The sequence below is a fragment of the Ovis aries genome, chromosome 14, assembly GCF_016772045.2.
Source record: "Ovis aries strain OAR_USU_Benz2616 breed Rambouillet chromosome 14, ARS-UI_Ramb_v3.0, whole genome shotgun sequence".
Lineage (NCBI taxonomy): Eukaryota > Metazoa > Chordata > Mammalia > Artiodactyla > Bovidae > Ovis > Ovis aries.
This window is the reverse complement of record NC_056067.1, coordinates 62,350,831-62,377,047: the sequence shown is the minus strand read 5'-3', so window position 1 is coordinate 62,377,047 and position 26,217 is coordinate 62,350,831. Positions and strand designations below refer to the sequence as shown.

The 26,217-nt window shown below is 50.1% G+C and overlaps 1 protein-coding gene across 2 annotated transcripts; it reads right to left on the bottom strand.

Moving 5' to 3' along the window:
- Positions 1 to 25,453, bottom strand: CACNG6 (calcium voltage-gated channel auxiliary subunit gamma 6). 2 transcript variants are annotated; one of them, XM_004015414.5, is made up of 4 exons: positions 23,830 to 25,453; positions 19,250 to 19,324; positions 17,378 to 17,515; positions 1 to 9,950 (listed from the first exon to the last, which is right to left on the bottom strand). In XM_004015414.5, the coding sequence occupies exons 1-4, from the start codon at positions 24,161 to 24,163 to the stop codon at positions 9,712 to 9,714; spliced, it is 786 nt and encodes a 261-aa protein (XP_004015463.2). In that variant the 5' UTR covers positions 24,164 to 25,453; the 3' UTR covers positions 1 to 9,711. The 2 variants fall into 2 exon arrangements, with proteins under 2 accessions (XP_004015463.2, XP_042088367.1); XM_042232433.2 differs by lacking the exon at positions 17,378 to 17,515.
- Positions 25,454 to 26,217: the final 764 nt, after the last annotated feature.

The window sequence follows — 26,217 nt, the reverse complement described above, 5'->3', positions numbered from 1 at the left end:
GATAAGAAGAGGTTTATTAGACTAGGACGCGTGTGGGGCTTTCAAGCAGCCAGACAAAGAGGTGTTGCCCCAAGAACTTTCTGGGCTTCAGTTTTATAATCAAAGGAAAAGGGGGAGGGGCAGAAGACCTTTCTTGTCTTTCTTGAGTAGGTGTGACGTTTCCATCATCAGCCTACTTCAGGTTGAGCAGGGGAGTATTCTTGTTCCTCCATGGTGAAGCTGCTGCTGCTGCTAAGTCGCTTCAGTCTTGTCTGACTCTGTGCGACCCCACAGATGGCAGCCCACCAGGCTCCCTGTCCCCTGGGATTCTCCAGGCAAGAACACTGGAGTGGGTTGCCATTTCCTTCTCCAATGCATGCAAATGAAAAGTGAAAGTGAAATCACTCAGTCATGTCCAACTCTTTGTGACCACATGGACTGCAGCCTACCAGGCTCCTCCGTCCATGGGATTTTCCAGGCAAGTGTACTGGAGTGGGGTGCCATTGCCTTCTCCAACATGGTGAAGCTAGGTCCACAAATTATAGTTTGTTGTTTGTTTATGTGTGCAGAGAGCATGTCCCACGGATCATTAAGTTCCCGAGCTCACAGGGCAGGATGTAGGGCTCACGCCACTACTGTTTATTGGTAGGGGCAGGTCTCCTCCTTCTGTTGAATGGCTTCGACCTGCTTGGCTAAGCAAACCTGCTTTCTGGAGTCATCATAACTTCCAGGGGTCTCCCATATCTTTCCTACCTACAATCCCCTGGTGGGATAAACTATTTAATCACCTATTTTGTTTCTTCATTCTGTCCCTATCAGTTAGCAATCAGAAGTTTATACACTCTTACTGAAATCTGCCACACACTCCAGTAATTCTGATCTTCCCTTCTTTGCATTTTTTTCTTTTTCTGCCACATTGCTGAACTTGAGGAACACCTCCTACCAAGGATTGAACTTGTGCCCTCTGCAGCGGAAGTGCAAAGTCCTAGCCACTGGACTGCCAGGGAAGGGCCTGCAGCTTTCCTAACCCTTTTCTTACTTGCACTTTCTAGCTTCTACAATAGAGAACTATCAAGGAGGTAAGAGCTGTGCATGGGGGTCAAGTGAGCCGACCTACAGGTTCTGCTAAGGATGGCACTGGGGACACTTGGCATCACCGATCTTCCCTCCAGGTGCTGAGCCGGGGAATGGCACCCGCTGAGGGTCTACAGTCAGAGAGGAAGTAAGAAACCGGATATTCACTTGCCCCTGTGTCTCCATCTCGGGGCTCATCCAAGGAGACAAGGAGAGCGTGGTGAGGAATGCTGGAAGGAAACTGGCACCTGGGGAGATGAGGAGGCTATGAACGCATCTACCTTCTTCCACCTGCAAAGGTAACTGTTGGGACACATGGTCTCTCCAGCTACAAAGCCCTAGAGAAGACCCTAGTCCCCTAGTCAACTTCTGCCCGTTCAAGTGCCCTGCCCTGAAAGGAGGCGTCTCACACTTTCACCCCTCTCTGAGCCTCTCCCCTCTCTAATAAGACTCCAAGCTATCAAAAGAGGAGTGTGGCAAATTAAAGAGTCTTCTCAGAGGCATCCTCATGGGCTTTGGTTCCTCACCAAGTCCCGTCCCTTGGCAGGATCATTCCATCAGCTAAGATAAGCTCAGTGGCAAGGAACCGATTACCTAATGCTGGCTTAAGCAACGAAGATCTTTAATCATCTTGCCCAACAGGAAGGTTTTGTACCAACGCTCGAGTGTGCCCATGAGGACCAAGCCCTTTCTGTTTTACTGCCCTGACATCCTCAATGTTTGGCTTGCGGCCTCCAGATCGCATTATGTCTGGGGCAGCTCCGAGCATCTTTTCCTGGCACAAACACACTCGAGAGTAAAGTACCATCCCAACTTGCCTTCTGTGTTCTCAGCAGGGAGTGATGTCCACCCCAGAACCCCGGCTGCCTTCTTTCTATCTCACCCTGGCCGTACTGCCCTTTGCCTATCCTCAGACTTTATTCTTATTGTGGTAGAATCACTCATAAAATCCGCCACTTCAGCCATTTAAAAACCTACAAGCCAGTGACGCTAGAAGAACATTCACAATGCTATGCAGCCGCCACCGCTATCTGGCCCCAGATATTTTTCATCACCGCAAAAGGAAACCGCAGAACCATTAAGCGAGCATGCCCGATTCTCCCCTTCCCCCAGCTCTGGCAACCACTCTGGGTTTTTGTCTCTGTGGATCGACTTATTCTGGATATTTCATCTAATTGGAACCATATGGGGGATTTCCCCGCTGGCCCACTGGTTAAGAATCAGCCTTCCCATGCCAGTGGCTTGGGTTTGACCCCTGGTCAGGGAACTAAGACCCCACATGCTACGGGGCAACTGAGCCCGCTCTCTGCAACTAGGGAAGCCAGCATGATGCAACAAAGACCCAGTACAGCCAAAACCATAAACAAATAAATAACTGGAACCGGACGCTATGGGTGCCTTTGTGTCTGCTGCTTTCTCTGAGCATCATGTGTCTGTAGCCCATATGGTAGCGTGTATGAGCACCTCAGTCTTTTCACAACTGTATAACATTCCACTCTATGACCAGACCACAATCGGACTACCCATTCATTAGTCGATGGGTGTTAGGGGTGTTTCCACCTTTGGCTCTTGTGAATAGTGCTGCTGTGAATGTGTGTACATGTGTTCGTTTGAGCCACTCCTAGACATTGAAAGGGATATGGAAGCTGTGATGATTGGTTCAGGTGAATCATTCCTGCCTGGGCCTTTGGGGCTTACCAGCAAGCAGAGGGAAAGGCTAAGGAGCAGGGGATACTAAGGGTAGGGAATACCGGCTCTCATAATTGTCCAGAATCATCAGGAGGTTGAACTGGCTCTGGTTCTTGTACAGCCTCACTCTTGCAAGGTCCCGAGGTTCTCTTCCCCATCAGACCAGGAATTACATTGTGAGGAAGTGGCGGCAACTCAGGGTCCTGTGATGCCAGAAGCGCTGGGCAAGGCAGGGCGGGGCCCCGGAGGAGGTTCCTGAAGGTCAGACTCTCCAGTTAGGGTTAGCATTCATGCCAGGTCTCCAGCAATGCCTGCTTGAGACGACAAGAATCTCTAGATAACCCTGAGGTGTGGTTCTGGCCATTCTCAGCTGGGCTTCCTTGAATTGGCCGTGCCTCGGTTTTCCTCATCTGCTCAGTGGGATAATAGGAGGAGCATCTCCCAGGGTGGTGCGGCTTAGATGCGTTCATGCAGAATGCTAGGGACAGTGCCTGGCATGGGCGAGGCACTCAGCGCACGTTTAGCTGTTACTATTTTCAGTGATGATAGTAAGGGAAGAGGAAGAAGGAGGGGGAAGAGGGAAGGAGGAGGAGAGAAAGGGAGAAGCAGAGAGGGTGAGAGGCAGAAGAGAGGAGAGCGTGATGGGCCGTGTCCAGGAGCTCTGCGAGCAGGACTGCGAGGTCCTCAGAAGCTGACACTCCGGTTGGCCCTTGCCAATCTCCTCCTGTTTTGCCTCAAATAGATTCAACTGAGCCTACATTCCTCCTCTTAGGGAACCACTCAGGGATTTGCGGCTGTCCACCCGAACTCCTCTGTTGCTAGGAAACCCTCTACTACGTCCACAGCGCTCAGCTCTCAAGGATCAGTGGGCCCCGTCCAATCGTGGCTAAAGTTAGAGTCTGGAGCCTGCAAGAACCCTCAGAGGACGAGGTGCGCAAAGAGAGATTAAACGATGGACTATGACACGAAAAAAGCTACCGCCTACACACTTATATACAGCACTATGCATTACCACCGTCAACGGTTAACACCTATTGGGACTTCCCTAGTGGTCCAGTGGTTAGGACTCTGTGCTTCCACTGTTCGGGATGCAGGTTCGATACCCAGTCAGGGAACTGAGATCCTATCTGTTGTGCATCGTGGCCAAAATACTAAAAAAGGAAAAAGTTAACAATTATTGAGCACTTACTATCCGAGAAAAGTGAAAGTGAAGTCGCTCAGTCGTGTCCGACTCTTTGCGACCCCGTGGACTGTAGCCCTCCAGGCTCCTGCATCCATGGGATTCTCCAGGCAAGAATACTGGAGTGGGTTGCCATTTCCTTCTCCAGGGATCTTCAAAACTTTACAAGGAAGGGATTCCCAGGAGGGAGGTCCAGTGGGTAAGACTCTGCACTTTCACTGCCAGAGAACTAAGATCCCACAAGCCACGTGACCAAAAACAACAACAAAAAACTTTACATGGATTAACCCACTAATCTTGCCAACAGCCCCATGAAGTAGGTAACACTATTAGCCCTACTTATCAGATAAGACTGGGCACAATGAAGCGAAGCGACTTGCCTGAGCACGCACAGCCAGGAAGCCAGCCTGCTTCATGAGACTGGGGCGGGGTCCTCCTCTTTACTCACCACTGTCTGAGAGGGCCTGGACCCACCACGGACCCCGAAGCGCACAGACGTGCAAGTCTCTCATTCAAACTGCACGGCACGGTATTCACACATAACCTACCCAAATCCTCCCTTATCCTTTAAATAATCCTTAGATTACTTATTATTACCTGACACGGTGTAAATACTATGTAAAGAGTTGTAAATACAATGTAAATGGTATGTAAATACTTGCCTGCCTTGGCAAATGCAAGTCTTGCTTTTTGGAACTCTGGAATCTCCCCCCTCCACCGCCCCCCGCCAGAGGGTTTTGCAACTGCAGTTGGTTGTAAATAAAAAACTTTGTAAACATTCTGAAGGCTAAATAAAATGCTTCTGTGGGGCTTATCTGGAGAAGGAAATGGCAACCCACTCCAGCATTCTTGCCTGGAGAATCCCATGGACAGAGGAGCCTGGCGGGCTACAGTTCACGGGGTCACAAAGAGTCGGACACTATCAAGCCTTCTGGCCATGAGTTTGAATCCTCTTCTTTGGATCTAAAAAAAAAAAACACCAGACAATTACACAGAGAAATACATATAAAATTATTCCATTTACATAAAGTTCAAACCTAAGTAAAATGAAACAACACCTTTTAAAAAATAATAGAATTTTGGCTTGTCAAACTATAAAGAAAAGTCAAGAAATGATTTAGTCAAAAGTCAAGTTGTGCTTGTTCACCTATGAGACTTGTGCCTTAAAGAGGGGATGTTAGTGAGGAAATACCAGCAGTTTCCAAGAGATTAGCTCTTTCTCTCAGCCTGGGTTCTGAGATGAGCAGTTCCTTGCTGCTGCTGCTGCTGCTGCTGCGTCACTTCAGTCGTGTCTAACTCTGACCCCATAGACAGCAGCCCACCAGGCTCCCCCGTCCCTGGGATTCTCCAGGCAAGAACACTGGAGTGGGTTGCCATTTCCTTCTCCAATGCATGAAAGTGAAAAGGGAAAGTGAAGACGCTTAGTCGTGTCTGACTCTTAGCGACCCCGTAGACCGCAGCCTACGAGGCTCCTCCGTCCATGGGATTTTCCAGGCAAGAGTACTGGAGTGGGCTGCCATTGCCTTCTCCAGCAGTTCCTTGACCAGGGATCAAACCTGTGCCCTCTGGTGTGGGAGCACAGAGTTCTAACCACTGGACTGCCAGGGAAGTCCCCTAGTAGGCGTTTTTTTTAATTTTAATTCTTTCTATGGAATATTAAGTCTGCATTTAAGAGAATCAAACTCAGACTTTTCATTTATTTGTATTCATAAGTCAGCACATATATAGTGCACTTCACATTTAAAAATAAATGCTTGCTGAATAAAAAAAAATCACACACCGCCCCCCAACACACACATACCCCACACATTTGGACGTAGGGTAAAATGTTAGCAATAGGTGAATCTGAGTAAAGCGTATTTGTCTCTAGGGGTCTTCCCAGGTGGTGCAGTGGTAAAGACTCCCATCTGCTAAAGCATGAGATGCAAGAGATGCAGGTTCAATCCCTGGGGCGAGGAGATCCCCTGGAGGAGAAAATGGCAACCTACTCCAGCATTCTTGCCTGGAGAATCCCATGGACAGAAGACCCTGGCGGGCTATGGTCCATGGGGTTGCCAAGAGTCAGACACGACTGAGCACACACAGACACTATTTTGATTCTTGCAACGTCTCTGGAAGCTTGAAATTGTGTTCCCAAAAGTCAACATAAACAAATGTAAACAAAAAGGACAGAAAAGGTGGTAGACTTCAAGAAACTTCTATTTCCCTTCATTTCAAAGCAGATGAGGTGATGATCAGAGGCAAGTGAAGGGTTTGATAAATTATCCCACAGTATAATGTGATCCCAGGTACTTGTCTCTTTCCTTCTCTCACTTTTGGAAAAGCCACAAAGACCCCAGGTGGGAAGAGGGTGAAGAGGGTGCAGAGCCCACTGGACAGTCATTCGCCGAGACCTGAAGACCCCGCCCTGAGGGCAGACTTCTCTGGGCTTCCCTGAGCTCTCTGGGCACATCATCAAGTAGGAAAAAACCCCACTATTCACGATCTCTTTTCCCAGCACTTATCTCAGTTTATAATTACACATTCATTAGTGTGATTACGTGATTAATGTCTGTTTCCATCGCTGGACTGTCAGCCCAACGGGGGTCCCTTTTTGCTCTCTACTGTACGCCCAGCCAAAGTGCCACTCGATAGACAGTAGTAACGGCAAGACTGATGGAGTTGTGACCCCAAGCCAGGCGGTCTTCCAGGGCCTTTGCAGGGATGACTGCGGCGTTCTCTCCTCACAGGCACTCTAGGAGACACGCACGGACACAAGCGTGCAGGAGCTGAGACACAGAGGGTGAGCAAGCCGTTCCAGCCGTGAAGGGGGGGCCAGGTACCACACCGGACAGTCGGGGCCCAGCACCCCCACTCTCGGCCACAGCCCAGAGCTTCTGCTGCTCCTCCAACAGGAAGGGGCCGCACCTGCCCGGCTCTGCACCCAGTACCCTTAGCACGACCTGAGTTCAGTGCATAAGGAATGCGGAGAACTATCGGAGCGGGGCGCAGTCGCAGTTAGACCAGAAAGAGTTATCCTGCCCCTCCCGGATGACAAGCGATTTCCTTGTTGAAGAAGCGGCTTCCAGCCCTCGGACAAGTCATAACAACATTATGAACATTATAAGACTTATGCAGTTTAATTATCATGGTACATATATGTGTTATATGTGTATAGACTACAACATATAAATATCATGTCATATATATAGGTATTATATGTATATAGGTTATATTGTATAAATAACATTATAAATATAAGTAACATATTCATATAAGTTACATATGTTACATATATATTACATTATTTATATAATACATTATGTTGTGGAAATACTGTTACATATATGTATCTTCTGAATGCTCTATTTATATGACAGAATATTAATATATTTATCTAAAATTATGTTATAATTATGTATGATTATATAACACAATTGTATTTATAATTTATATAGAAACACTTATATGAATATAAAATGTGTCATGATATCCATAATATTAATATAACAATCTGCTTATTATGATATAATCATATATAATACTGGTATATATTATATATAATTTTATATTATTAGAATTTTATATTATATTATTTTCTGTTTATAGTAAAATATTTAATTTATAATATTACTGTAATTATATATATTTATCACCCCACTCCAGTACTCTTGCCTGGAAAATCCCATGGACAGAGGAGCCTGGAAGGCTGCAGTCCATGGGGTCACCGAGGGTTGGACATGACTGAGCGACTTCACTTTCCCTTTTCACTTTCCTGCATTGGAGAAGGAAATGGAAACCCACTCCAGTGTTCTTGCCTGGAGACTCCCAGGCACGGGGGAGCCTGGTGGGCTGCCGTCTGTGGGGTCGCACAGAGTTGGACACGACTGAAGTGACTTAGCAGCAGCAGCAGCAGCAGTAGCATACATATAAAATATATACTGCTAACATATTTAACTGAACTTATAGTAAATACTTTAAATTATATATAATGTTTTATGTAATACATATATTATAGATAATCACATTATAATTTATTCTTAAATATAGAAGCACTTAAGAGACTCACACTCACAATATTTAAACATTTGTAGTCATAAGCCAGCACATTTTCCATATTTAAATATTTTTAAACTTAAATTTAAGAGACTTTGGCCTCTGAGCTCAGCTTCAGCGATTCCTACCTAATTGAAGAATTCATTCTTCGTTCTTGAGTTGAGATTTCTGAGTTGAAAGGCGCACACTGGTCCTCCCGGGAAGAGGCTGGGCCCTCGGGCTGAAGGGCTTGAACGTGACACCAGGTCTCCTGGCCTGCTCCCTGAGAGCTGCAGGGGACTGTCTTCCACCAACATTCCGCTCGTGATGATCCGAGTGTTCTCTGAGATGGTGGACACTTTCTCCACAGCTCTCTTCCCCTCTTCCCGAGTCCTCCTCAGAATTCCTTTCACATCGTATTCCTACCAATGGTCTCATCAAGGCAATTTAGGCTGATTCTAGAATGCACCTCAAAGCACCTCCAGCTGCTGCCCATCCCCACTTCCAAAGCCACTTGTACATTTGTGGGCGTTTGTTACAGCTGAAGCCCCCTGCCAGGCACTGACGGGTGTGCCAGCTTGCTGGGGCGGCCCTGACAAAGCCCCCAGACTGCGGGCTTAGACCCTGAAATGCTCTGGTGCTGGAGACCGGAGGCCTGAGGTCAGGGCGTCTGCAGGGCTGAGGCGGGTGTCTCTTACAGGCAGCCCTCCTAGGCTTGGAGACGGTCGTCTTCACCTCGCCTGCCTGCTGTCCACCCTCAGAGTCCTAGTCTCCTCCCCACACGAGGACACCAGGCGACTTTCCAGGAGGCTCAGTGGTAAAGAAGCTGCCTGCCGTGCGGGAGACCTGGGTTCGATCCTGTGTCAGGAAGATTCCCTGGAGGAGGGCATGGCCACCCGCTCCAGTGTTCTTGCCTGGAGAAGCCCAAGGACGGAGGAGCCTGGCGGGCTACGGGCCTCGGGGTCTCAGGGAGTCAGGCACCACTGAGTGACTGATCGCAAGCACCTGCTGGACTGGGGCTCGGACTAGTGACCCCTCGTTCACTGGATCACCTCCGCAAGGCTCCGTCTCCAAACGCGGTCACATTCTGAGGTCCTGGTGGTTCCGACCCCACACATACTTCCCGCAGGGTCCCCATTCAACCCGTGACAGTGCCTGTGTTCCATACTGGATTTTCCATTGCTCACTATGGGTTCATTGACACGTGACTTTGGGGCTGACGAGCAGCAGGCAGAGGTTTTCTGAAGAGCACAGTGACCCCTTTTCCCTACCCTGGAATACACAACCCACATCACAGCAGACTCCAAAGTTGTTAAATTTCCAAACCTTTAATCCCAAATCAGACCCAGAGATTCTCCCCTCCCCCCTCTTCCCAGAAGAAGTCTCTCCCACAGCTGAATACATCCCAATCTGGGCAATGAGAAGGTCCAATTCCCTCCTAAGACCCCCTGACCTCGCCCACCCACCCCCACCCCCACCCGCTAGTTACCCCATCAGGTCCCCAGCAGTCTTCCCTGGGGACCCTCGTTTGCAAAAAATCCTCTCCCCGCCCCACCCCCAAGCAACCCAAATCCAGCCATGGAGGAAAAAAAAAAAACATATTTACAGAGGAAAAAGGTATTTACGAGGGGGAGGGGCAGGTTTGTGCAAACAGCGTGGGCCCCAGAGTCCAGAGAACACAGTCTCTCTGGGGCACGGAGTGAAAGATGCAAAGGGGATGGTGGGGAGGGCGGAGTAGCGTTGGGAAGCTGCTGAGAGAGCGCAGGATGGTGGTGCTAGGGGGCCCGCTGGCCCCACTTGGGACAGAGGGGACTCCAGGGTCCGGGAGGCAGGGTGAGCAGCAGAAAGCAGCCACCTCCCAGCATCAGGATCAGGCCAGCCCCCACGCCACAGCCCAGGGACCAGGAGTACTCATAGGTCAGGGCCGGGGCCGCGGGGGGCTCGGGGCTGACCCTCTGCATCAAGGCTCGCACGGAATGCCGGAAGACCTCCAGGCTGACGAGGACCAGCAGGCCTGCGGGGAGAGGAGAACAGATGTGGTCCTCAGGCCCCGGGGGTCCCCCACTGAGGTCTGAGCACCTACCCCAGAACAGCCCCCCAAACATGCTTCCTCAAGCCAGAAACCTGAGAGGCCCCTCCTAGTGACGGGGTGGAGCAAAGGGACAAAGGAGGTGATTTAAATAGGTAATCCCGCCAGGGGGTCAGGAGTAAAGGAAAATGTTCGGGAGACCCCTGTAAGTTAATGACCATTCCAGAAGACATGCCAGGGAATTCCTTGGCGAGCCAGTGGTTAGAACTTCATGCTGCCACTGCAGGGAGCTGGGGTTCAATCCCTGGTCAGGGAACTAAGATCCTTGTGTGCTGTATGGCACACCCCCCCAAAAAAAAGAGTAGGTTTGCTTAACCACAGAACCAAAACCAAACAGCTTGCTTAGCAATCAGACCATGCAGCGTGAGACCTGCCCTCACACAACGAAACAGTGATGGCATGAGCCCCACATCCTGCCCAGTGGGCTCAGTAAGTGAATGACCCCTAGGACATGCTTCTCCAGGCATGCACACTAAAACAAAGATATAAGGAAAAGGGGACACCATGCTGAAACCTGAGAGGATTTTCCTTATCTTAGTTATTTTATGTTACCACCTTTTTGCTCATTTCCATTGCACTGTGACTGTCCTAGCTTGACTCTGTGTGTGTGTGTGTGTGTGTGTGTGTGTGTGCGTGCGTCGCTCAGTCGTGTCTGACTCTTTGCAACTCCATGGACTCGAGCCTGCCAGGCTCCTCTGTCCATGGGATTCTCCAGGCAAGAATCCTGGAGGGGGTTGCCATGCCCTCCTCCAGGGGATCATCCCAACCCAGGGTTTGACCGTGTAGGGACAAGAAAACTCCCCGCCTGACACGGAGGAGCTGCTGATGATGGAAGCTGGATGCGGACTTAAGAATGAGAGAGCAGGGGGTCCTCTTCCCCTCCCCACTTTACTCTTGTTTATAAAACTGCAGCCCACTAAGTGCCCAGCACGGCACCCTCTCACCTGCCCACTTACAAGCGTGCTATTCTAATAGATCTCTTCTTATCCATCACTTCGCATCTCATTGAATTCCTTCTGTGCTCAGATATCAAGGACTGGAGCCTCCCAGAGCCCGCCTCACCCGAGACATAGTCTGTGCTTTCACTAGTATCCTTTCAACGATCACTTACTAAGCACCTGCTCTCTAGCAGGCACAATTTCGGAAGCCGGAGAGAAAGAACAAGACCCAAATTCACAAAGACAGAGTAAAAGGTGGGTGCCAGGAGAGAAAGGGTGAGCAGAGAGTTGGTGTTTAATGGGGAGAGAGTTTTAACTGGAGAAGATGTTAAAGTGCTGGAGAGGGGTGGTGGGGATGGTTGCAGGACTGTGTGAATGAACTTAGCGCCACAGAAGGGGGCACTTAAAACGGTGCAGGGTTCCCTGGTAGCTCAATGGTTAAGACTCACGCTTTCAATTCAGGGGGCATGGGTTTGATCCCTGGTTGGAGAAATAAGATCCTCCATGCTGCATTGCATGGTCAAAATATAAAATAAAAGTGTTTTTAAAAAAGGGTTCAAATGGTAACTTTTATGTCTCTTTCACTGCTTAAAAAAAAAAAAAAAAGAATAAAGCAAACCAAGGAATCAAGAATCACAAAAATTAAGACTCCATCAGGGGACTTCCCTGCTGGTCCAGTGGTTAAGACTCCACGCTCCCAGTGCAGGGTGCCTGGAGTTGGATCCCTGGTTAGGAAACTGGATCCCACATGCTGCAACTAAGACCTGTCACAGCCAAATAAATGTTGTCATTGTTGTTCAGCCGCCAAGTCGTGTCCGATTCTTTGCGACCCCGTGGACTGCAGCACGCCAGGCTCCCCTGTCCTTCACTATCTCCTGGAGCTTGCTCAAATTCATGTCCATTGAGTCGGTGATGCCATCCAACCATCTTATCCTCTACTGCCCCCTTCTCCTTTTGCCAAATAAATAAATGAGTACAAATAATTTTTAAAAGGAGAGAGACTCCATCAAGGCTTTAGTAAAGAGTGATGACGGAATCTAACTCAGCTGAAGCCACTGACGCAGAGAGCAGAATGGTGGTTGCCCGGGACTGAGGGGAGGGGGAAATGAGGAGATGCTAATCAGAGGGTTCAGATGTCCAGCGGCAAGAGGAATCAGTTCTGGAGGTCTGCTGTACAGTATGGTGACCACAGGCTTCCCTGGTGGCTCAGGTGGTAAAGCAGCCGCCTGCAATGTGGGAGACTGAGTTCGATCCCTGGGTTGGGAAGATCTCCCAGAGAAGGGAAAGGCTAGCCACTCCGGTATTCTGGCCTGGAGAATTCCAAGGACTGTATAGTCCATGGGGTTGCAAAGAGTCAGACGCGACTGAGCAAGTAAGCACAGCACACTGTGATTACAGTTAATGTACCATATACATGAAACTTGCCAAGAGAGTAGACCTTAAATGTTCTTGCTACCAAAAAAAAAAACCAATTAGTACGTGAGGTCATGAAAATGTGTCAGCTAGTTAGATTGCCATGAGCACTGTATCATGTGTATCAAAACATATCAAAACATCAGGCGGTAGGGGAGCTCCTTGGCGGCGTGGTGGTGAGAACTGGGGGCTTCCACTGCCATGACCCGGGTTCAATCCCTGGGCAGGGAACGGAGATCCTGCAAGTCACACAGTGTGGCCAAAATACAAAACGAAGAAACGAAAACCCAACACCATCAAGTGCACACCTTATATACAGCAGTGTGTATATAGAGGCATGTGCTGTGTTGTGTGCTTAGCCGTGTCTGACTCTTTGCGACCCCTTGGACTGTAGCCCACCAGACTCCTCTGTCCGTGGGGATTCTCCAGGCAAGACCACTGCAGTGGGTTGCCATGCCTTCCTCCAGGGGATCTTCCTGACCCAGGGACTGAACCCACGTCTCTGGCATTGCAGGCAGATTCTTTACTGTCTGAGCCATCACGGAAGCCCGTGTATAAGTGTGTATATGTATATATGCACACAATTTATGCTTGTCACTCACGTGCCAATGAAGCCGAAAAGAAAAACAGAGTGATGGCAGATGAAAAGATGAAAAGACGATCAGGCAAGTTGTAATGCAATTGGATTACAAAAAGAAAAAAGAAAGGGAGACCCTCACAGAACCTATGTTCTACTTGGAGAAGACAGATGGTAAACAAATAAACCCAGGCTTGCAAAACTCAGAGGCCTCCAGGGGACAATGAGAAAGTACAAACAGATGAGCAGGCAGGTGTGGTGGGGACAGTGACAAAGGGTGGCCCAGTCCCAGCTTCAGCCAAGGGCAGCTCATCAGAAGCAGGGACTTAACGGACTAGATTTCCTGGTTTTCCAAGAACAGCTGGAATTTTCAAAACCGATTATTATTTCTTGGGGGGCATTCACCCAAAATATTGGGTGAGTTTAAACATTGGCTCAGAGAAACCTCTATCCGCTGCCTGCCAAACAAAGTACATTTATGGGCTGTTGCTGGCCTGTGGGCAGCCACGCTGTGACTCTCAAAGTAAACACATGAGAAGACGGGGTAATTTCAGACCGTGATGCACGCTAGGAAACAGACAAAAACAGAGTGATGGGAAGGGGCGCGGCATCCGGGGCGGGGGCTGGGACTCCCCCACTCGAGCTGAGACCCAGATGGACGAAAAGAAGCCAGCCGTGCACAGAACTCAGGGGTAGCGGCTCCGGGCAGAAGCACGGCCTCTCTCATATGACCTAGAGGGGCCCCTGGGACCCTGACCCGGCCTACTTCTTCAGCCTCCTCTCAAGCTGCCCTTCCCGCCCTACAGTGGCATGGTGTACGATTTCTTTCAGGACTTGAATGCACCCAATTTGTTCAAGCGTGGAGACCTTTATGGTGCTTGGAATAACTGCTTGCCCCTCCCTAAGCCTACATTTCACACGCTCATTCTCTACACCCCTACTTAAGTTACATTTCTTCCGAGAAGGCTTCCCTGACCACCACCACTTAAGTCTCTGTTGGGTCTACCCAGTTACAGGTTTCCATTATACCCTTTACTTTTCATTTATAGCATTAATCACAATTGGTAATTATTGACATACATTAATTTATATAAGTGTTATTTATTTGCCTGGTTTCTATCTCTCCCAATAGAGGATAAACCTGTGAGGGCCAGGAACTTGTTTGTTTCATATTCCTAAAACATAGGGCACCTGACACATATACTTTATGGACAAAAACAATATGACCTGAACATGTTTGAGGTCTAGAGAGACCTGGAAACCCCCACCTGCCCTGATATCCAGTATAAGAAAAATAACTACGGAGTCAGATCTACCCCTCACTTTCATTTGGTTGTACGATCTGCAGAGCATTTTTGTGCCCGAAACTTTCATAAAACACTTTAATGTCCACACTTTCGTGGCACCCTCAGGAATAACACAGGCATGAGTTCGAGAATAACACCAACACCAAATTCCTACCTGCTGGCGACGGAATGAAACACCAACACTGCAGAGTGGTTTAAATCTTTATATTTTAACACTTGCTTCTTACAGCTACTTTATTTTATATCCCTTGCACAACAACCTACAGGGCAAGCTGCCAAGCACTATGATTCAGAGACTATACAGCGCACAGGCGCGGGGCGAGATAACCTTTACCTTGACTTATTTACTGCAGCTAAGACTTTGTTTTGGGGAACTTCCTTATCAACTTAGAATCCGTTTTGTCCCAGGGTCTGTTCCTTTCGAGGAATCAGAGAAACATGCTTGTGTGCAAGAAATGTTCTTTCCCATGGGAACAAACAGGATTCTTAGCTGAACATCTCGTTTGCAAGAATGTTCAGCTCAGGTTGAGAGTCTCGTTGGCAAGCGCTTCTCAACCTTCCTTAAACCTAGTTCCCTAAACTGGGCAGAACATCTCGTTTGCAAGAATGTTCAGCCCTGGTTGAGAGTCTCGTTTGCAAGCACTTCTCAACCTTCTTTATACCTTGTTCCCTACACCTACCAAGCTAAAAATTCCATGACAGCAGAAACCATCTTAATCTGGTCTTCATTCTGTCCCCAGTAGTACCTAACACAGCATCCAGCACTTACTAGGTATTAAAGACACACCGTATCATTGAATGAATGGATGGGTGGACAGACAGATGAATATATGAATGGAAGGAGAAGCAGAAAAATGGGGGGGAAAGGAAGGAAGAAAAAGCAGTGGGGAGGGAGATGACTGAGGGATTAGTGCAAAGATGGATGGATGGACAGGATAGGTACTTGATAAACAGGTACTTGAATGCATGAGTTCATAAAGATGAAATTTAACCTCAGAGAAGGAGAGCAATTTCCCCCAAGGTCACTTGTCTCTTAGTTACTTGCCTGTGCTGGGTCTTCAGTTGCGGCATACGGGCTCTTTAGTTGTGGCACATGAAACCTTAGCTGTGGCACGTGGGATCCGGTTCCCTGACCAGAGATCAAACCCGGGTCCCCTGCATTGGGATTATGGAATCTTAACCACGGGACCACCAGGAAAATCCCTCCTGGTTTGTCTTTTACACCGGTATCCTCACTCTCCATGCTCCAACCTCACTGGCTGTCTTTCAGGACCTGAAATTCACCAAACGTTTTCTAGCTTGGTTACCCATAACTTGATGTTGTAAGTGTCACCTCCTCCAAGAGGCCTTCTCTAATTCTGCTTTAAACCAAGTGCCCTCATTAGGCACTCTCACAGGACTCTACTTACTGCCACTTATAACTGTGTGATATCTGTATCATTTCTATGTCCTTAGCCAGATGATAATTCCCTTAACCTTTCTGTCTTGCATAGTCTTACTATGACACACATGTTCACACGTATACATAGTGTAATGGGTCTGTGTGCACAGCAGTGATTTAAGTGAACTAATGGATGAATGAAACAAAGGAAAGGGAGTGACTGACCTTCTCCCCTTTATTTAGGAAGCTCTCTAAGGCACAAAACAAGAATAAGAATGTGATTACTGGGACTTCCCTGGTTGTCTGCCTTGCAATGCAGGGGATATGGATTTGACTCTTGGTTGGGGAACTAAGACCCCATTTGCTGCAGAGCAACTAAGCCTGAACGCCACAGCCAGAGCGTCCACGAGCTGCAGTGAAAGATCCCCGGCGCCACAACCATGACCCGACACAGCCAGTGAGTGAATAAATGCTTTTTTAAAAGAATGTGATTATGGATCATTTCTGTTTGAGTGTGCTCTTGACCATTTGTATCTCCCTTGCCTCATTTTTCACCAACCATCTGTGGATTAAGGTTACCTTGTACATTTGTGCAAATTTTGCCCTGCGTTCTGCTCTGATCTCCATTCTATTCCTCAAACTTGCCCAATATTTCACAGACTTCACATATCCTGTTTATAATCACTATTACCACATTACCAGCATCACCACCACCACACAATCACCACCAACACGGCTGCCACTACCGTCAACACCATACTCTGGGTAATTTCTGTTCCTCATCTGATTATTAGCTTTAATACCACTTTCTCAAATTTTCCCTGACATACCTCCCACCCCAGTGTATACCCGTTATATGCTTTATCATAACTCTCATCACAACTATAGTTGAATTGCTGGTTACTGTCTATTTCTGTCAGAATCTAGGCTTTATGAGGGCAGACACAGTGTCTGTCTTATGAATCTTATATCTCCAGCCTTTAGCCTAATGCCTGGAACATAGTAGGTGCTCAGTAGATCCATGAAAGATAAGTGAAACTTTTATAATGAATGACCTATCTATCCACCTTAGAAAGCATCTGATCCAATGAGGGCTACATTTCACAAGACGCAGACTTTTGGGACCGTCAGCTCCAAAAATGCAACAGTTCTTACAGACTCCAAGTGCAAATCTAAAAGAGTGTCTAGAGAACCTTCAATTCTTGGCCAACAACAGCGCTTAGAATTTTCTCATATTTAAGACTACTATAGCCCTTGTGCTTCCCAGCATGCAACCAGTGCTTAACTTCTTCAGCCTCCCAGCATGCAACAGCCCATGGGGCTCTCCCTCACCCTGTGAGCAGGCTACAGTGCTTGGAGACCCTAGATTCCAATCCAAAAAAAGTGTTTGATTCAGCAGCAGAACTTAGAACTCTCCCATCTCTGAGAGTTCTATAGCACTTGAGCTTCTGCCAACTCCTAGCACACAACAGTGCTTGGAGACCTGATCTCTCAACGTGCAACAGTGCTCAGAGACCTCCCTCGACCTCCCCGCATGCAACAGTACTTGGAAACACAACTTCCCAGCATGCAACAGGGCTTTAAGACCCAACCTCCCAGCATGCAGTGCTGCTTGGAGACCCGACTTCCCACCATGCAACAGGGCTTGAAGACCCGGCCTCCCAGCATGCAAGAGGGGTTGAAATCCAGATCTCCTAACATGCAGTGTCCTTAGTCTGCAGGCTCTCAACCCTCACCTGAGAGGCCAAAGCAGACGGCTCCAACCCGGAGCAGGAACTCTGCACCTTTGCTGAGCACCATGATGATACAGAGGCACCCCAGGGCCATAAGTGCCAAGCCTAGCACTGCTATCACTGCAGCTGCCTGATTCACCTCTGTGAGGAAGAGAAGGGGACATAGAGGACCCTGGGTGCAGGAAGCGGCGAGAACTCCCCTCTGGGGACTCAGAACCAGGAATATGAGAGGTTCAGGACTGGAGAAGAATTTTCAAGTAGCAAACCATCCAGTCCAATATTTCCCTTATACTGTTCAAGGAACTGAGACTCAGAAAGGGTCAGTTATTTGCCTAAGGTCACAGAGCCAAGAATGGGCAGAGCCAGGATTAGAAGGAGATGGGAACTACCGATTATTATTTATGATCTGGTCACCGTTTGTTTACTAGTGGGGAGACTGAGGCAGTGGGGTGTGTGTGTGTGTGTGTGTGTGTGTGTGTGTGTGTGAGAGAGAGAGAGAGAGAGACAACAGAGAAGGCAGTACATTACAATGGGATGATCCAAGTTGGTATTCTCCCTAGCTACTTCCTAGCTGGAAGATTCTGCTAAAGCCACAGAACTTCTCTGAGCCTCACTTTCCTCTTCCAGAAAAATCAAGACAAAAGTCCCTATTTGGTCCTGTTTGTGAGGATTCGAAACACACATGTAATGTGCCCAGTACACAGCGCGGTGCACAGCACTTGGTCCATAGCCATATCCTGAGAGTATTTTACTATCCTGGGGCGGGGGGCGGGGGAAAACAATGGCTTGCCCAAGCCCACTTAGCACCAAGGTAAGGAAGAAAGGAGTGGAGAAGATAGGAAACCACTGTTTAATGAGGACCTACTATGTGCAGGCACCATACTGTATGTTTTAGCTGCACCATCTCATTAAATCCTTATAAAAACTAGATGAGGTTGATGACACGATCACAGTTCCTTTACTGGTGAGGATACCGAGGTGCTGGGGTGGTGGAGAAACTGGTTAGGGTAGAAAGGGTAAAGTCTTAAGAGTTTCATTGTTTAGTATGTAGCCACTAACCACAGATGGTGTTTTCATTTGAAATGGATTTAAATGGAACAAAATGGAAAACTCAGTGTCTTAGTTGCACCAGCCACATTTGGTCAGTGGCTGCCATACTAGTTAGTGCAGATTCAGAAACATTTCCATGTCCGCAGCATGGTTTATAGAAGAGCGCTGAGTTGGAGTCGGAATTATTTGGGTTTAAATTGTGCCTCTCTGCCACTTCCTGGGAAAAGAAATCTTTTATGGGCTTCCGTTTTCTCATCTGGTAGATTAAGATAAAGGCCCTGCCCTGCAGAGTCATGGAAAGGACTGGAAGTCTTACAAAGGAAACTCTCAGGGCTGTGCTTAGCATGTGGGAAATGCACACGTGTGAGATGTGATCGTACTTCCCACAGAGAGGGGCTGGGGCGTGCCCAGAATAGCACAGCATGTGGGAAAGGCACACCTGAGGCAGGAACGCTGGACAGAGGGCCCTGAGGAGCCACCTCTCCCCAAAGGTGAGCCCTCCCAAGGCTGAGGAGCTTGAGCCCATCCTGCGGCAAAGCAGAGAAGAGCATGATGCTATCAGGAACTCCTCTGGCACTAACAGATACAAACTACTGTACGTAAAGTAGATAACCAACAAGGACTTATTGTCTAGCACGGAGAAGCTTAATCAATACCTTCTAATAAATAAGGGAATATCATCCAAAAAAAAATAATGGAATCAATTCACTGTATCCCTGAAACCAACACAATATTGTAAACAAACTCTATGCCAGTTTAAAAAGACAGAAAAGAATTCCTTTGGCGTGGTCAGCCCATCCCCTCTCCTGGGGGAAACGTTCTTACCTTTCTTTGTGGTTCTGTGGAAGATGTGTGCATTCTCTCCCGTGGTGAAGAATTTAAAGTAAGTGCAATTTGCTTCTGTAGGAGGAGCAGGGGAGAGAAAAAGAGAGGTAATGACATGGAGATCCCTAGTGTAAGCTCAGGGTTGGACATTTAGCATAGCTCACAATAACCCTGAAATATGACATTAGCATCCCTGATAGACAGAAATGATGTCCCGAAAAGGAAAGCCACCTGCTATCACACAGCTATCCAGGAGCTGGGACTCCAGTCCAGAGCTGAGAAGTCCAGATCTGTGGCCGTGAGAGGGCTACTGACCTTTCTGAGCTTCTGACTCTTCCTCTATAAAGTGAGTTAATAGTCTCTTCCCTGACTCTATCATATGAACTTGTTTAGGGTCAAATGAGATTAGAAACGGATAACCGCTTTATTCAACAGAGCACACCAAGATCCAGGCAGAAGGTTAACACATTCAGAAGAGATTCTTTATCTCAGAAAGGGTTCCTGTCTACACAAAACACTCCTGCTGATCACCAAGAAAAGAGAGATAACCCAGTTGAAAAATGGGCAAAGGAGATGAATAGTCAGTTCATAGGAGAAGAAGCCCGGATTACTCACAAGAACATAAAGAGATGCTCCATCTCACCGGGGATCAAAGGAATGCAACTTAAATCAGCAGGGAGATGCCACTTTAGATCAATTGGATTGGCAAATATTAAAAGGATAATATTAAGCACTTGGAAGGATAAGAGGAAACATCTGGGGGTATAACAGGTACTAGTCTTTTTTGGAAAGCACTCTGGAGTACTTTATGAAATGAAGTATGTTTATACCCTATAACCCAGCAATTTTACTTCTGGGTATACATCCAGAAAAAAACCACATGCAGGAAAATATATGTATTGCCTGATGTTCATTGCAACACTGTTTATAAAAAACATGGAGTCAGAATAATCAACCTGGTGCTCATCTCTACGGGAATAGTCAAGTAAACGTGATGGATGCTCCCCAGGCAAGCCTCTGCAGCACACAGTAGCCACGAACTAGAATAACAGAAAGTAGACTGGAAAGATGTGAGAAACACACCACTGAGCAAAAAAAAAAAAAAAAAAATCTAGAGCGTGATATCATTTATGTAAATTAAAATACATATATAAAAATAACACTGTATATTTTCCAAGTTAAAACATATACCCAATGCATTAAAGAGATGAATTAGGGAAAAAAATTTTTTAATGTAAAATAATGCACAAGAAAGAACCAGCTAAGGCTGGTAATGATTTTGTGACACAAGCTGAAAAGCTATGATTCATCTAACTCTGTGTACTTGAAGTTTAAGGAACCCCACACTTTGGGGGAGGGGAGATGCTTTCTAAATTGCATTTTAAAGCCAGAATTTCCCATAGAAGACACCTAGAATCAGCTTTCTCATTCCACAGATGGGGCAACTGAGAAGAGTGATAAAAGGGGAGGAGAGAGGTTGCGAGCAAGAGGGGAAAGGAGACAGAAGTGAGGTCAGGTGGTCTTGGGAAGTGCTAGGAACTTTCCAAAGTGAAGAGGGGTGCTGAAGGACAAGAGGTAAGCTCCTGAGCCAGGTGGTACTTGGATGTGGACACTCCACCTGGTACTCAGAGGGAAGGAGAAGGGCATGACGTATCCCGGCAGGGGCAGTGAGTCCTGATTCTGCAGCAGTAAGAAGCAAAAGATGCTTTGTGCAGTGGAGCAAAGGGCGAGGATGCTATCTGTAGTGGCTGGGGGAGGAACGCGGTCTTCTTCCACAAGGGAAATGAAAAGTCTCATCTAGAGAGTGAGAGGCCGTGGTACATCTTTCTGAGAGGGTGTGTGGTATCTGGCACCCTGTTTTGGCTGCTAATGATTTAGGTTATCTTGTCTCTTATCTCAGAGGATGTGCTACATCTCATTTGGGAAAAGAGTGGGATATGGGTCACCCCTGCTTGGGGATGTCCTTTCATGGGCCATGAGATGGGTGGGATATTTCTAAAACCTTGAAAGCTGGGAGATGTCCTCTGAAGGGTCAGGACTGTGGGCTAATGGGGATGGTCCTTTAAGAAAGCTGAAGCCCTTTCTGATCATTAGAGAGACATCAAGGGATGTGAAGGACAAGAGAATGCAGTTAGGGGAGACGGGACATCCCGTCCAGTGCAGTGAGGACCTCTGGGGCATATTTACAGATTAATGAGATGCAGTATATTGCAGTTGTTAAGAATGAGATGACCAGGGTTCAAGCCCCATGTGACTAGCCTGGGTGCTTAGACAGAGCCATTCATATTTCTTTCTCTTTTAAAAAAACTTCAGCTCTTTTCAAATTGCATATACTTAACTTTTTTTTTTTTCTCTGCATTACAGTGGCCTGTGGAGAAGGCAGTGGCACCCCACTCCAGTGCTCTTGCCTGGAAAATCCCAGGGACGGAGGAGCCTGGTAGGCTGCAGTCCATGGGGTCGCGAAGAGTCGGATACGACTGAGCGACTTCACTTTCACTTTTCACTTTCATGCATTGGAGAAGGAAATGGTAACCCACTCCAGTGTTCTTGCCTGGAGAATCCCAGGGATGGGGAGTCTGGTGGGCTGCCGTCTGTGGGGTCGCACAGAGTCGAAGCGACTTAGCAGCAGCAGCAGCAGCACAGAAGCATGTGGGATCTTAGTTCCCCAAACAGGGATGGAAGCCATGCCCCCTGCATTGGCAGTGTGGATTCTTAACCACTGGACCACCACAGCAGTCCAGATCCATTTATATTCACTTCTTGCTCTTCGTTTTGGGGATGATAATAACTACTTACAGGGTTGCTAGGAAGATTGATAAGTTAATGCAGATGAAATACTTAGGACCAAGCCAGGCACTACATAAGCATCTAATACATATTTCTGACTTTATCTCTATTAAAACTTTTTATTAGAGCATACTTAATTTACAACATCTAACACTGTTTTTTGTTTTTTTTTTTCACCAGAGCATCCCATTTCTCAAAAATTTGGGAACATCTGCTTGAGGCTCTGAGGAGTGAGCATGAACCCATCTGCACACTGAGCGTGTGGGCATCTCAGGTCAAGGGTGCGTGGCACCCTGTTTTGCTATCAAGGGTGTGTGTAAAGAATCTGCCTGCAATGCAGGAGACCTGGGTTTGATCCCTGGGTCAGGAATATCCCCTGGAGAAGGGAATGGCAACCCACTCCAGTATTCTGGCCTGGAGAAGGGAATGGCAACCCACTCCAGTATTCTGGCCTGGAGAATTCCATGGACAGAGGGGTCTGGCAGGCTACTGTCCATAGGGTTGCAGAGAGTTGAACACAACTGAAGCAGTGGAACACACACAGGAGATGATAAGACATCCTTTGGAGAGGAAAGAGGAGGGCTGGCGATGCCATGCGGGCAATCAAGCATGCAACATCCTAAATGGGCTCTGAGGGGTGTCAGGTAGTTTCCTTGGGTCAGTAGAGGTGGAGTGAGATCTCGTCTCCGTTCCCAGGGGGTATAGGGTGTCCCACTGGTGTAAGTTTAGGGCACGGCATGGCCCGTCTGGGAGAGTGAGAGGTATGGGATAGCTCTCTGGCAGGGCTGGGGGTGAAAGAGCCACTCTGTGGAAAGGTGAAGGCTGTGGGAGTGTCTGGAAGAGACAGCGAGGGGGGCTGGAGTGTCCAGTCTGAGGACGTGAGGTGAAACAGGGAGAGAAAGAAGATTTTCCAGGAAGCAGGAGGGCTGCCCTGGGATGTGGGAGGTGTCTCCTGAGAGTTCTGTCTTGGTGGACTCAGTAGGAGGGAACAGCAGATTGTACTCTGGGGTAGGTGTCAAGCCGGGCTGTCTCCCCAGGGCCTGCAGGGTCAGCCTGCAGGCTGTCTCCAGAGTGGGAAGAGCAAGCTGACACCAGGAACCCAGAGTCTTTCTCTAAGGGAGCAGACTGTCTCAGGGGGGCGGGGGCGTTTCTGTGGGGACACAGGCTGTCTGAGGCACCAACTGTGTCCAGAGTCACCATCTGGGTCTTGCGCTCCAGGCTGTGGGCAGAGACGCAAGGTTTCTCTAGGGACACGGGCTCTCTGGGGCTTCCCTGGTGGCTCGGACAGTCAAGGATCTGCCTGCAATCCAGGAGAGCCGAGTTGGATCCCTGGGTGGGGAAGATCCCCTGGAGGGAGGCATGGCCACTCCAGTATTTTTGCCTGGAAAATCCCAGGGACAGAGGAGCCTGGTGTGCTACAGTCCATGGCGTCGCAAAGAGTCAGACAATTGTCTACCTTTCTATCTATCTTATAGGTTCTCTGGGGGTACAGACTGGTCCAGGGGCACACAAATGTCTGGGATCATGGGTTGTGCTGGAGGTGCAGAGCTTTGGAGGTCCTGGGATAGTCTGGGGAGTTTGGCGATACAGACTCCCTCTCCGCACGGGGTGCGCCTGGGGCAGTTATTCCCGGAAGCACAGGCTGAGGTTGGCAGGGTAGGGGGCGCATTCTGAGGGTGCAAGCTCGCTCTCCTGGGGGCGATGGGGGCGAGGGGCGCGGCAGGCTCTCTCTGGGGCCTCTCGGCGGCCTGCGGGGGTCCCAGCCCCCGCGCGGGGGCGGGCGCCGGCCTCACCTCCGGGCAGCTCCGCGGGCCCGCAGGTGTCTCTGCCCGCGGGCATGTCAGCCTGCCACAGTCGCTTGGTGCACATCTTCCAGAGGCCCAAGTGCGCCGCGTCGCAGACGGCGCTGCCGTTGTCCCGGTAGGTGTTGAGCTCCACCCAGAACTCGGTGCCGACGGCCAGCACGGCCAGCGTGGCGCCCACGGAAGTCAGCAGCAGCGCCAGCTTGATCTTGCCCTCGCGCTCCGGGGTCATCTGGGCGTTGGGCTGCCCGCGAGCCCGCCGCCGGGCCGCGGCGCCCCGCCGGCGGTTCTCCTCTTGCAGGAAGAAGTTGGACCACATCATCATCGCGCCTGGCGGGCGGTGGGGCTCAGGGCCCGAGAGGGCAGAGCTGAGGCGGGCTCCTAGGGGTGGGTGCGGGGGGGTGGGGGGAGGGGCGCGCCTGGGGTCTGGCAGCGAGGGTGAGGGGCTCGGAAAAGGGAAGGTCTGAGTCCCCCCAGGAACCTCAGATGGGGAAGTCGAGGTCACTTCCGAGTCTTAATATACTAGATAATATACTATACAGAGAAAATACTAGATCCTGAGCTGAGAAGCCTCTGAGATTCCTGCGGGGCAGGTACCCAGAGAAGCTCAGCAAAGAAGATGGGACCAGAGAAAGGCAAAGTTCCCCCAGCCTCAGGGCTAGAACCTGGGTACCCTGGAGCAGAGGTGGGAGGGCTACAGAAGAAGGAAGTGAGGGTCTGCGGAAGCTCTGAGGGGCTGCTCTGGGGTCCCCACTGGGAGGAATCTGTGTTTCCACAGGGAAACTGTGTTCCTGGGGCGTGGGGAAGGATCCGAGCTTCCCCCTAAGGCTCAGAGTTTGGGGTCCTCAGGAAGGGGAGCTGAGGTCGTCCTGTGTCTGTGGGGGAGGGGGATGCTTCCTGGCTTCTTTTGGGCTCAGAGTCTGAGAAGGAGCTGGGTCCCCTCTGGGGTTCAGAAGAGGAAAAACTGGGGTGCAGGGGCTCCGAATGGGCGGTCAGAATTACTTCTGAGTCTCAGAGAGGCAGTAGGAACCACCGCCTCCCACCCCCAGCTTTAACAGAGAGGGATCAGCAAAGTCCTGACTGGGGTTCAGAACGAGGAAGCTGGGGACCTGCTGGAATTCCGGAAAGTGGGGGGCGGGGGTGTTCTCCCTGGCCATTCAGAGAGGAGATGGAAAAGGTCTGCCCGGGGCTGCGAGGGGGCCGGGGACTGAGGGGACCGTGGGGCCCAGAGAAGGGGCCTGAGGGATACCCGCCACCCCGAGACTCGCGAGGGCAGCCCGGGGTCCGCACTGGGGCTCAGATGAAGGGGCTGTGGTCCGCACTGGGGCTCAGGAAGTGGGGATCACGTCCCGCCGCGGTTCGAAGGGCGGCTGGGGCCCGGAACGGGCTGGGTGTCCCTTTGCGATCGCTTGCCTCCCTCCCCCGGGCTCCCAAGGCCGGCCGGGACGGGCCCGCTCCAGGCCGGGCGCCTCCCTCGGGCCTCCCACCCCCGGCTCCCGGGCAGGGACCCCGCGGGCTCTCCTGCCTCCGCGCCGCGCCGCCCCCAGCTCCGCGAGGCCTCCGAACCGCCGGCTCCGCGCGCCGCCGCCCGCCGGACCGGCCGCTCCGCGCACTCCCGGCCTCGCCCCATCCGCCGCCCCCTGCACCCTCGCCGGCTATTTCGGGCTCAACCCGTAAATAACACCCGCACCTGTTGCCCGCGCCCGTTGCCATAGGGACCCCGGGTATTTTAAGGGGACGAGGGGCGGGAGGAGGAAGGCTGCCCGCGGAGGAGGGGCTGGGGGCGGGTCCCGACCCCAGAGGAGCCCGCGGGGGCGTCTGCTTCCTTAAGGGGCGCGGGCGGGAGCCGAGGGTCCCGTCTCCTGGGGGCCGGCGGGCGGGGAACGGGCGGGGAACCGGGACCGAGCGCGCCCGCCTGGAAATCCAACTGTTGGGTCTGAGGGAGAAGAAAGCTGCGGCCAGGGTTCTCGGTTCCCTGAAAGAGAAGAAACCTGGGGACTTTGACTCCTGAGGCTGAGAGAGGGAGCGAGGGGACTGGACCCCCGGGTCTGAGGGGGAGAGGAGGGGGTCTGGACCCCCCGGGTCTGAGGGGGAGGGGCGGGGGTCTGGACCTCGGGGTCTGAGGGGGAGGGGCCGGGCCCTCAATCCCTTGCATCTTGAAGGAAGGAAGCACAGCGCCCCACGCTGGGGGCCTCGGCTCCCCGAGAGGGAGAAAGGGCAGGCCTCAGGCAGAAGCTGGTGCCCGGGGCAAGGGATCCAGAGTCGCAGTCCTCTCCACCGAGTTTATTAGACGGGGCACCCCCGGGGGACCGTCCATGCAGTTCCGGCTCCCCCAGGGACAGGACGGGACAGCCGTGTGGAGTGGCAGCAGGGCTGGGT

Bases quoted from the DNA above. Each gene is read 5' to 3' on its own strand.
- CACNG6 (XM_004015414.5), bottom strand. From the start codon at position 24,163: ATGATGATGTGGTCCAACTTCTTCCTGCAAGAGGAGAACCGCCGGCGG. The intron at 19,325-23,829 runs GTGAGGCCGGCG...CTCCTCCTACAG, and splicing joins GCCCGCGGAGCTGCCCGGAG to AAGCAAATTGCACTTACTTT. The intron at 17,516-19,249 runs GTAAGAACGTTT...TCTTCCTCACAG, and splicing joins CCACAGAACCACAAAGAAAG to AGGTGAATCAGGCAGCTGCA.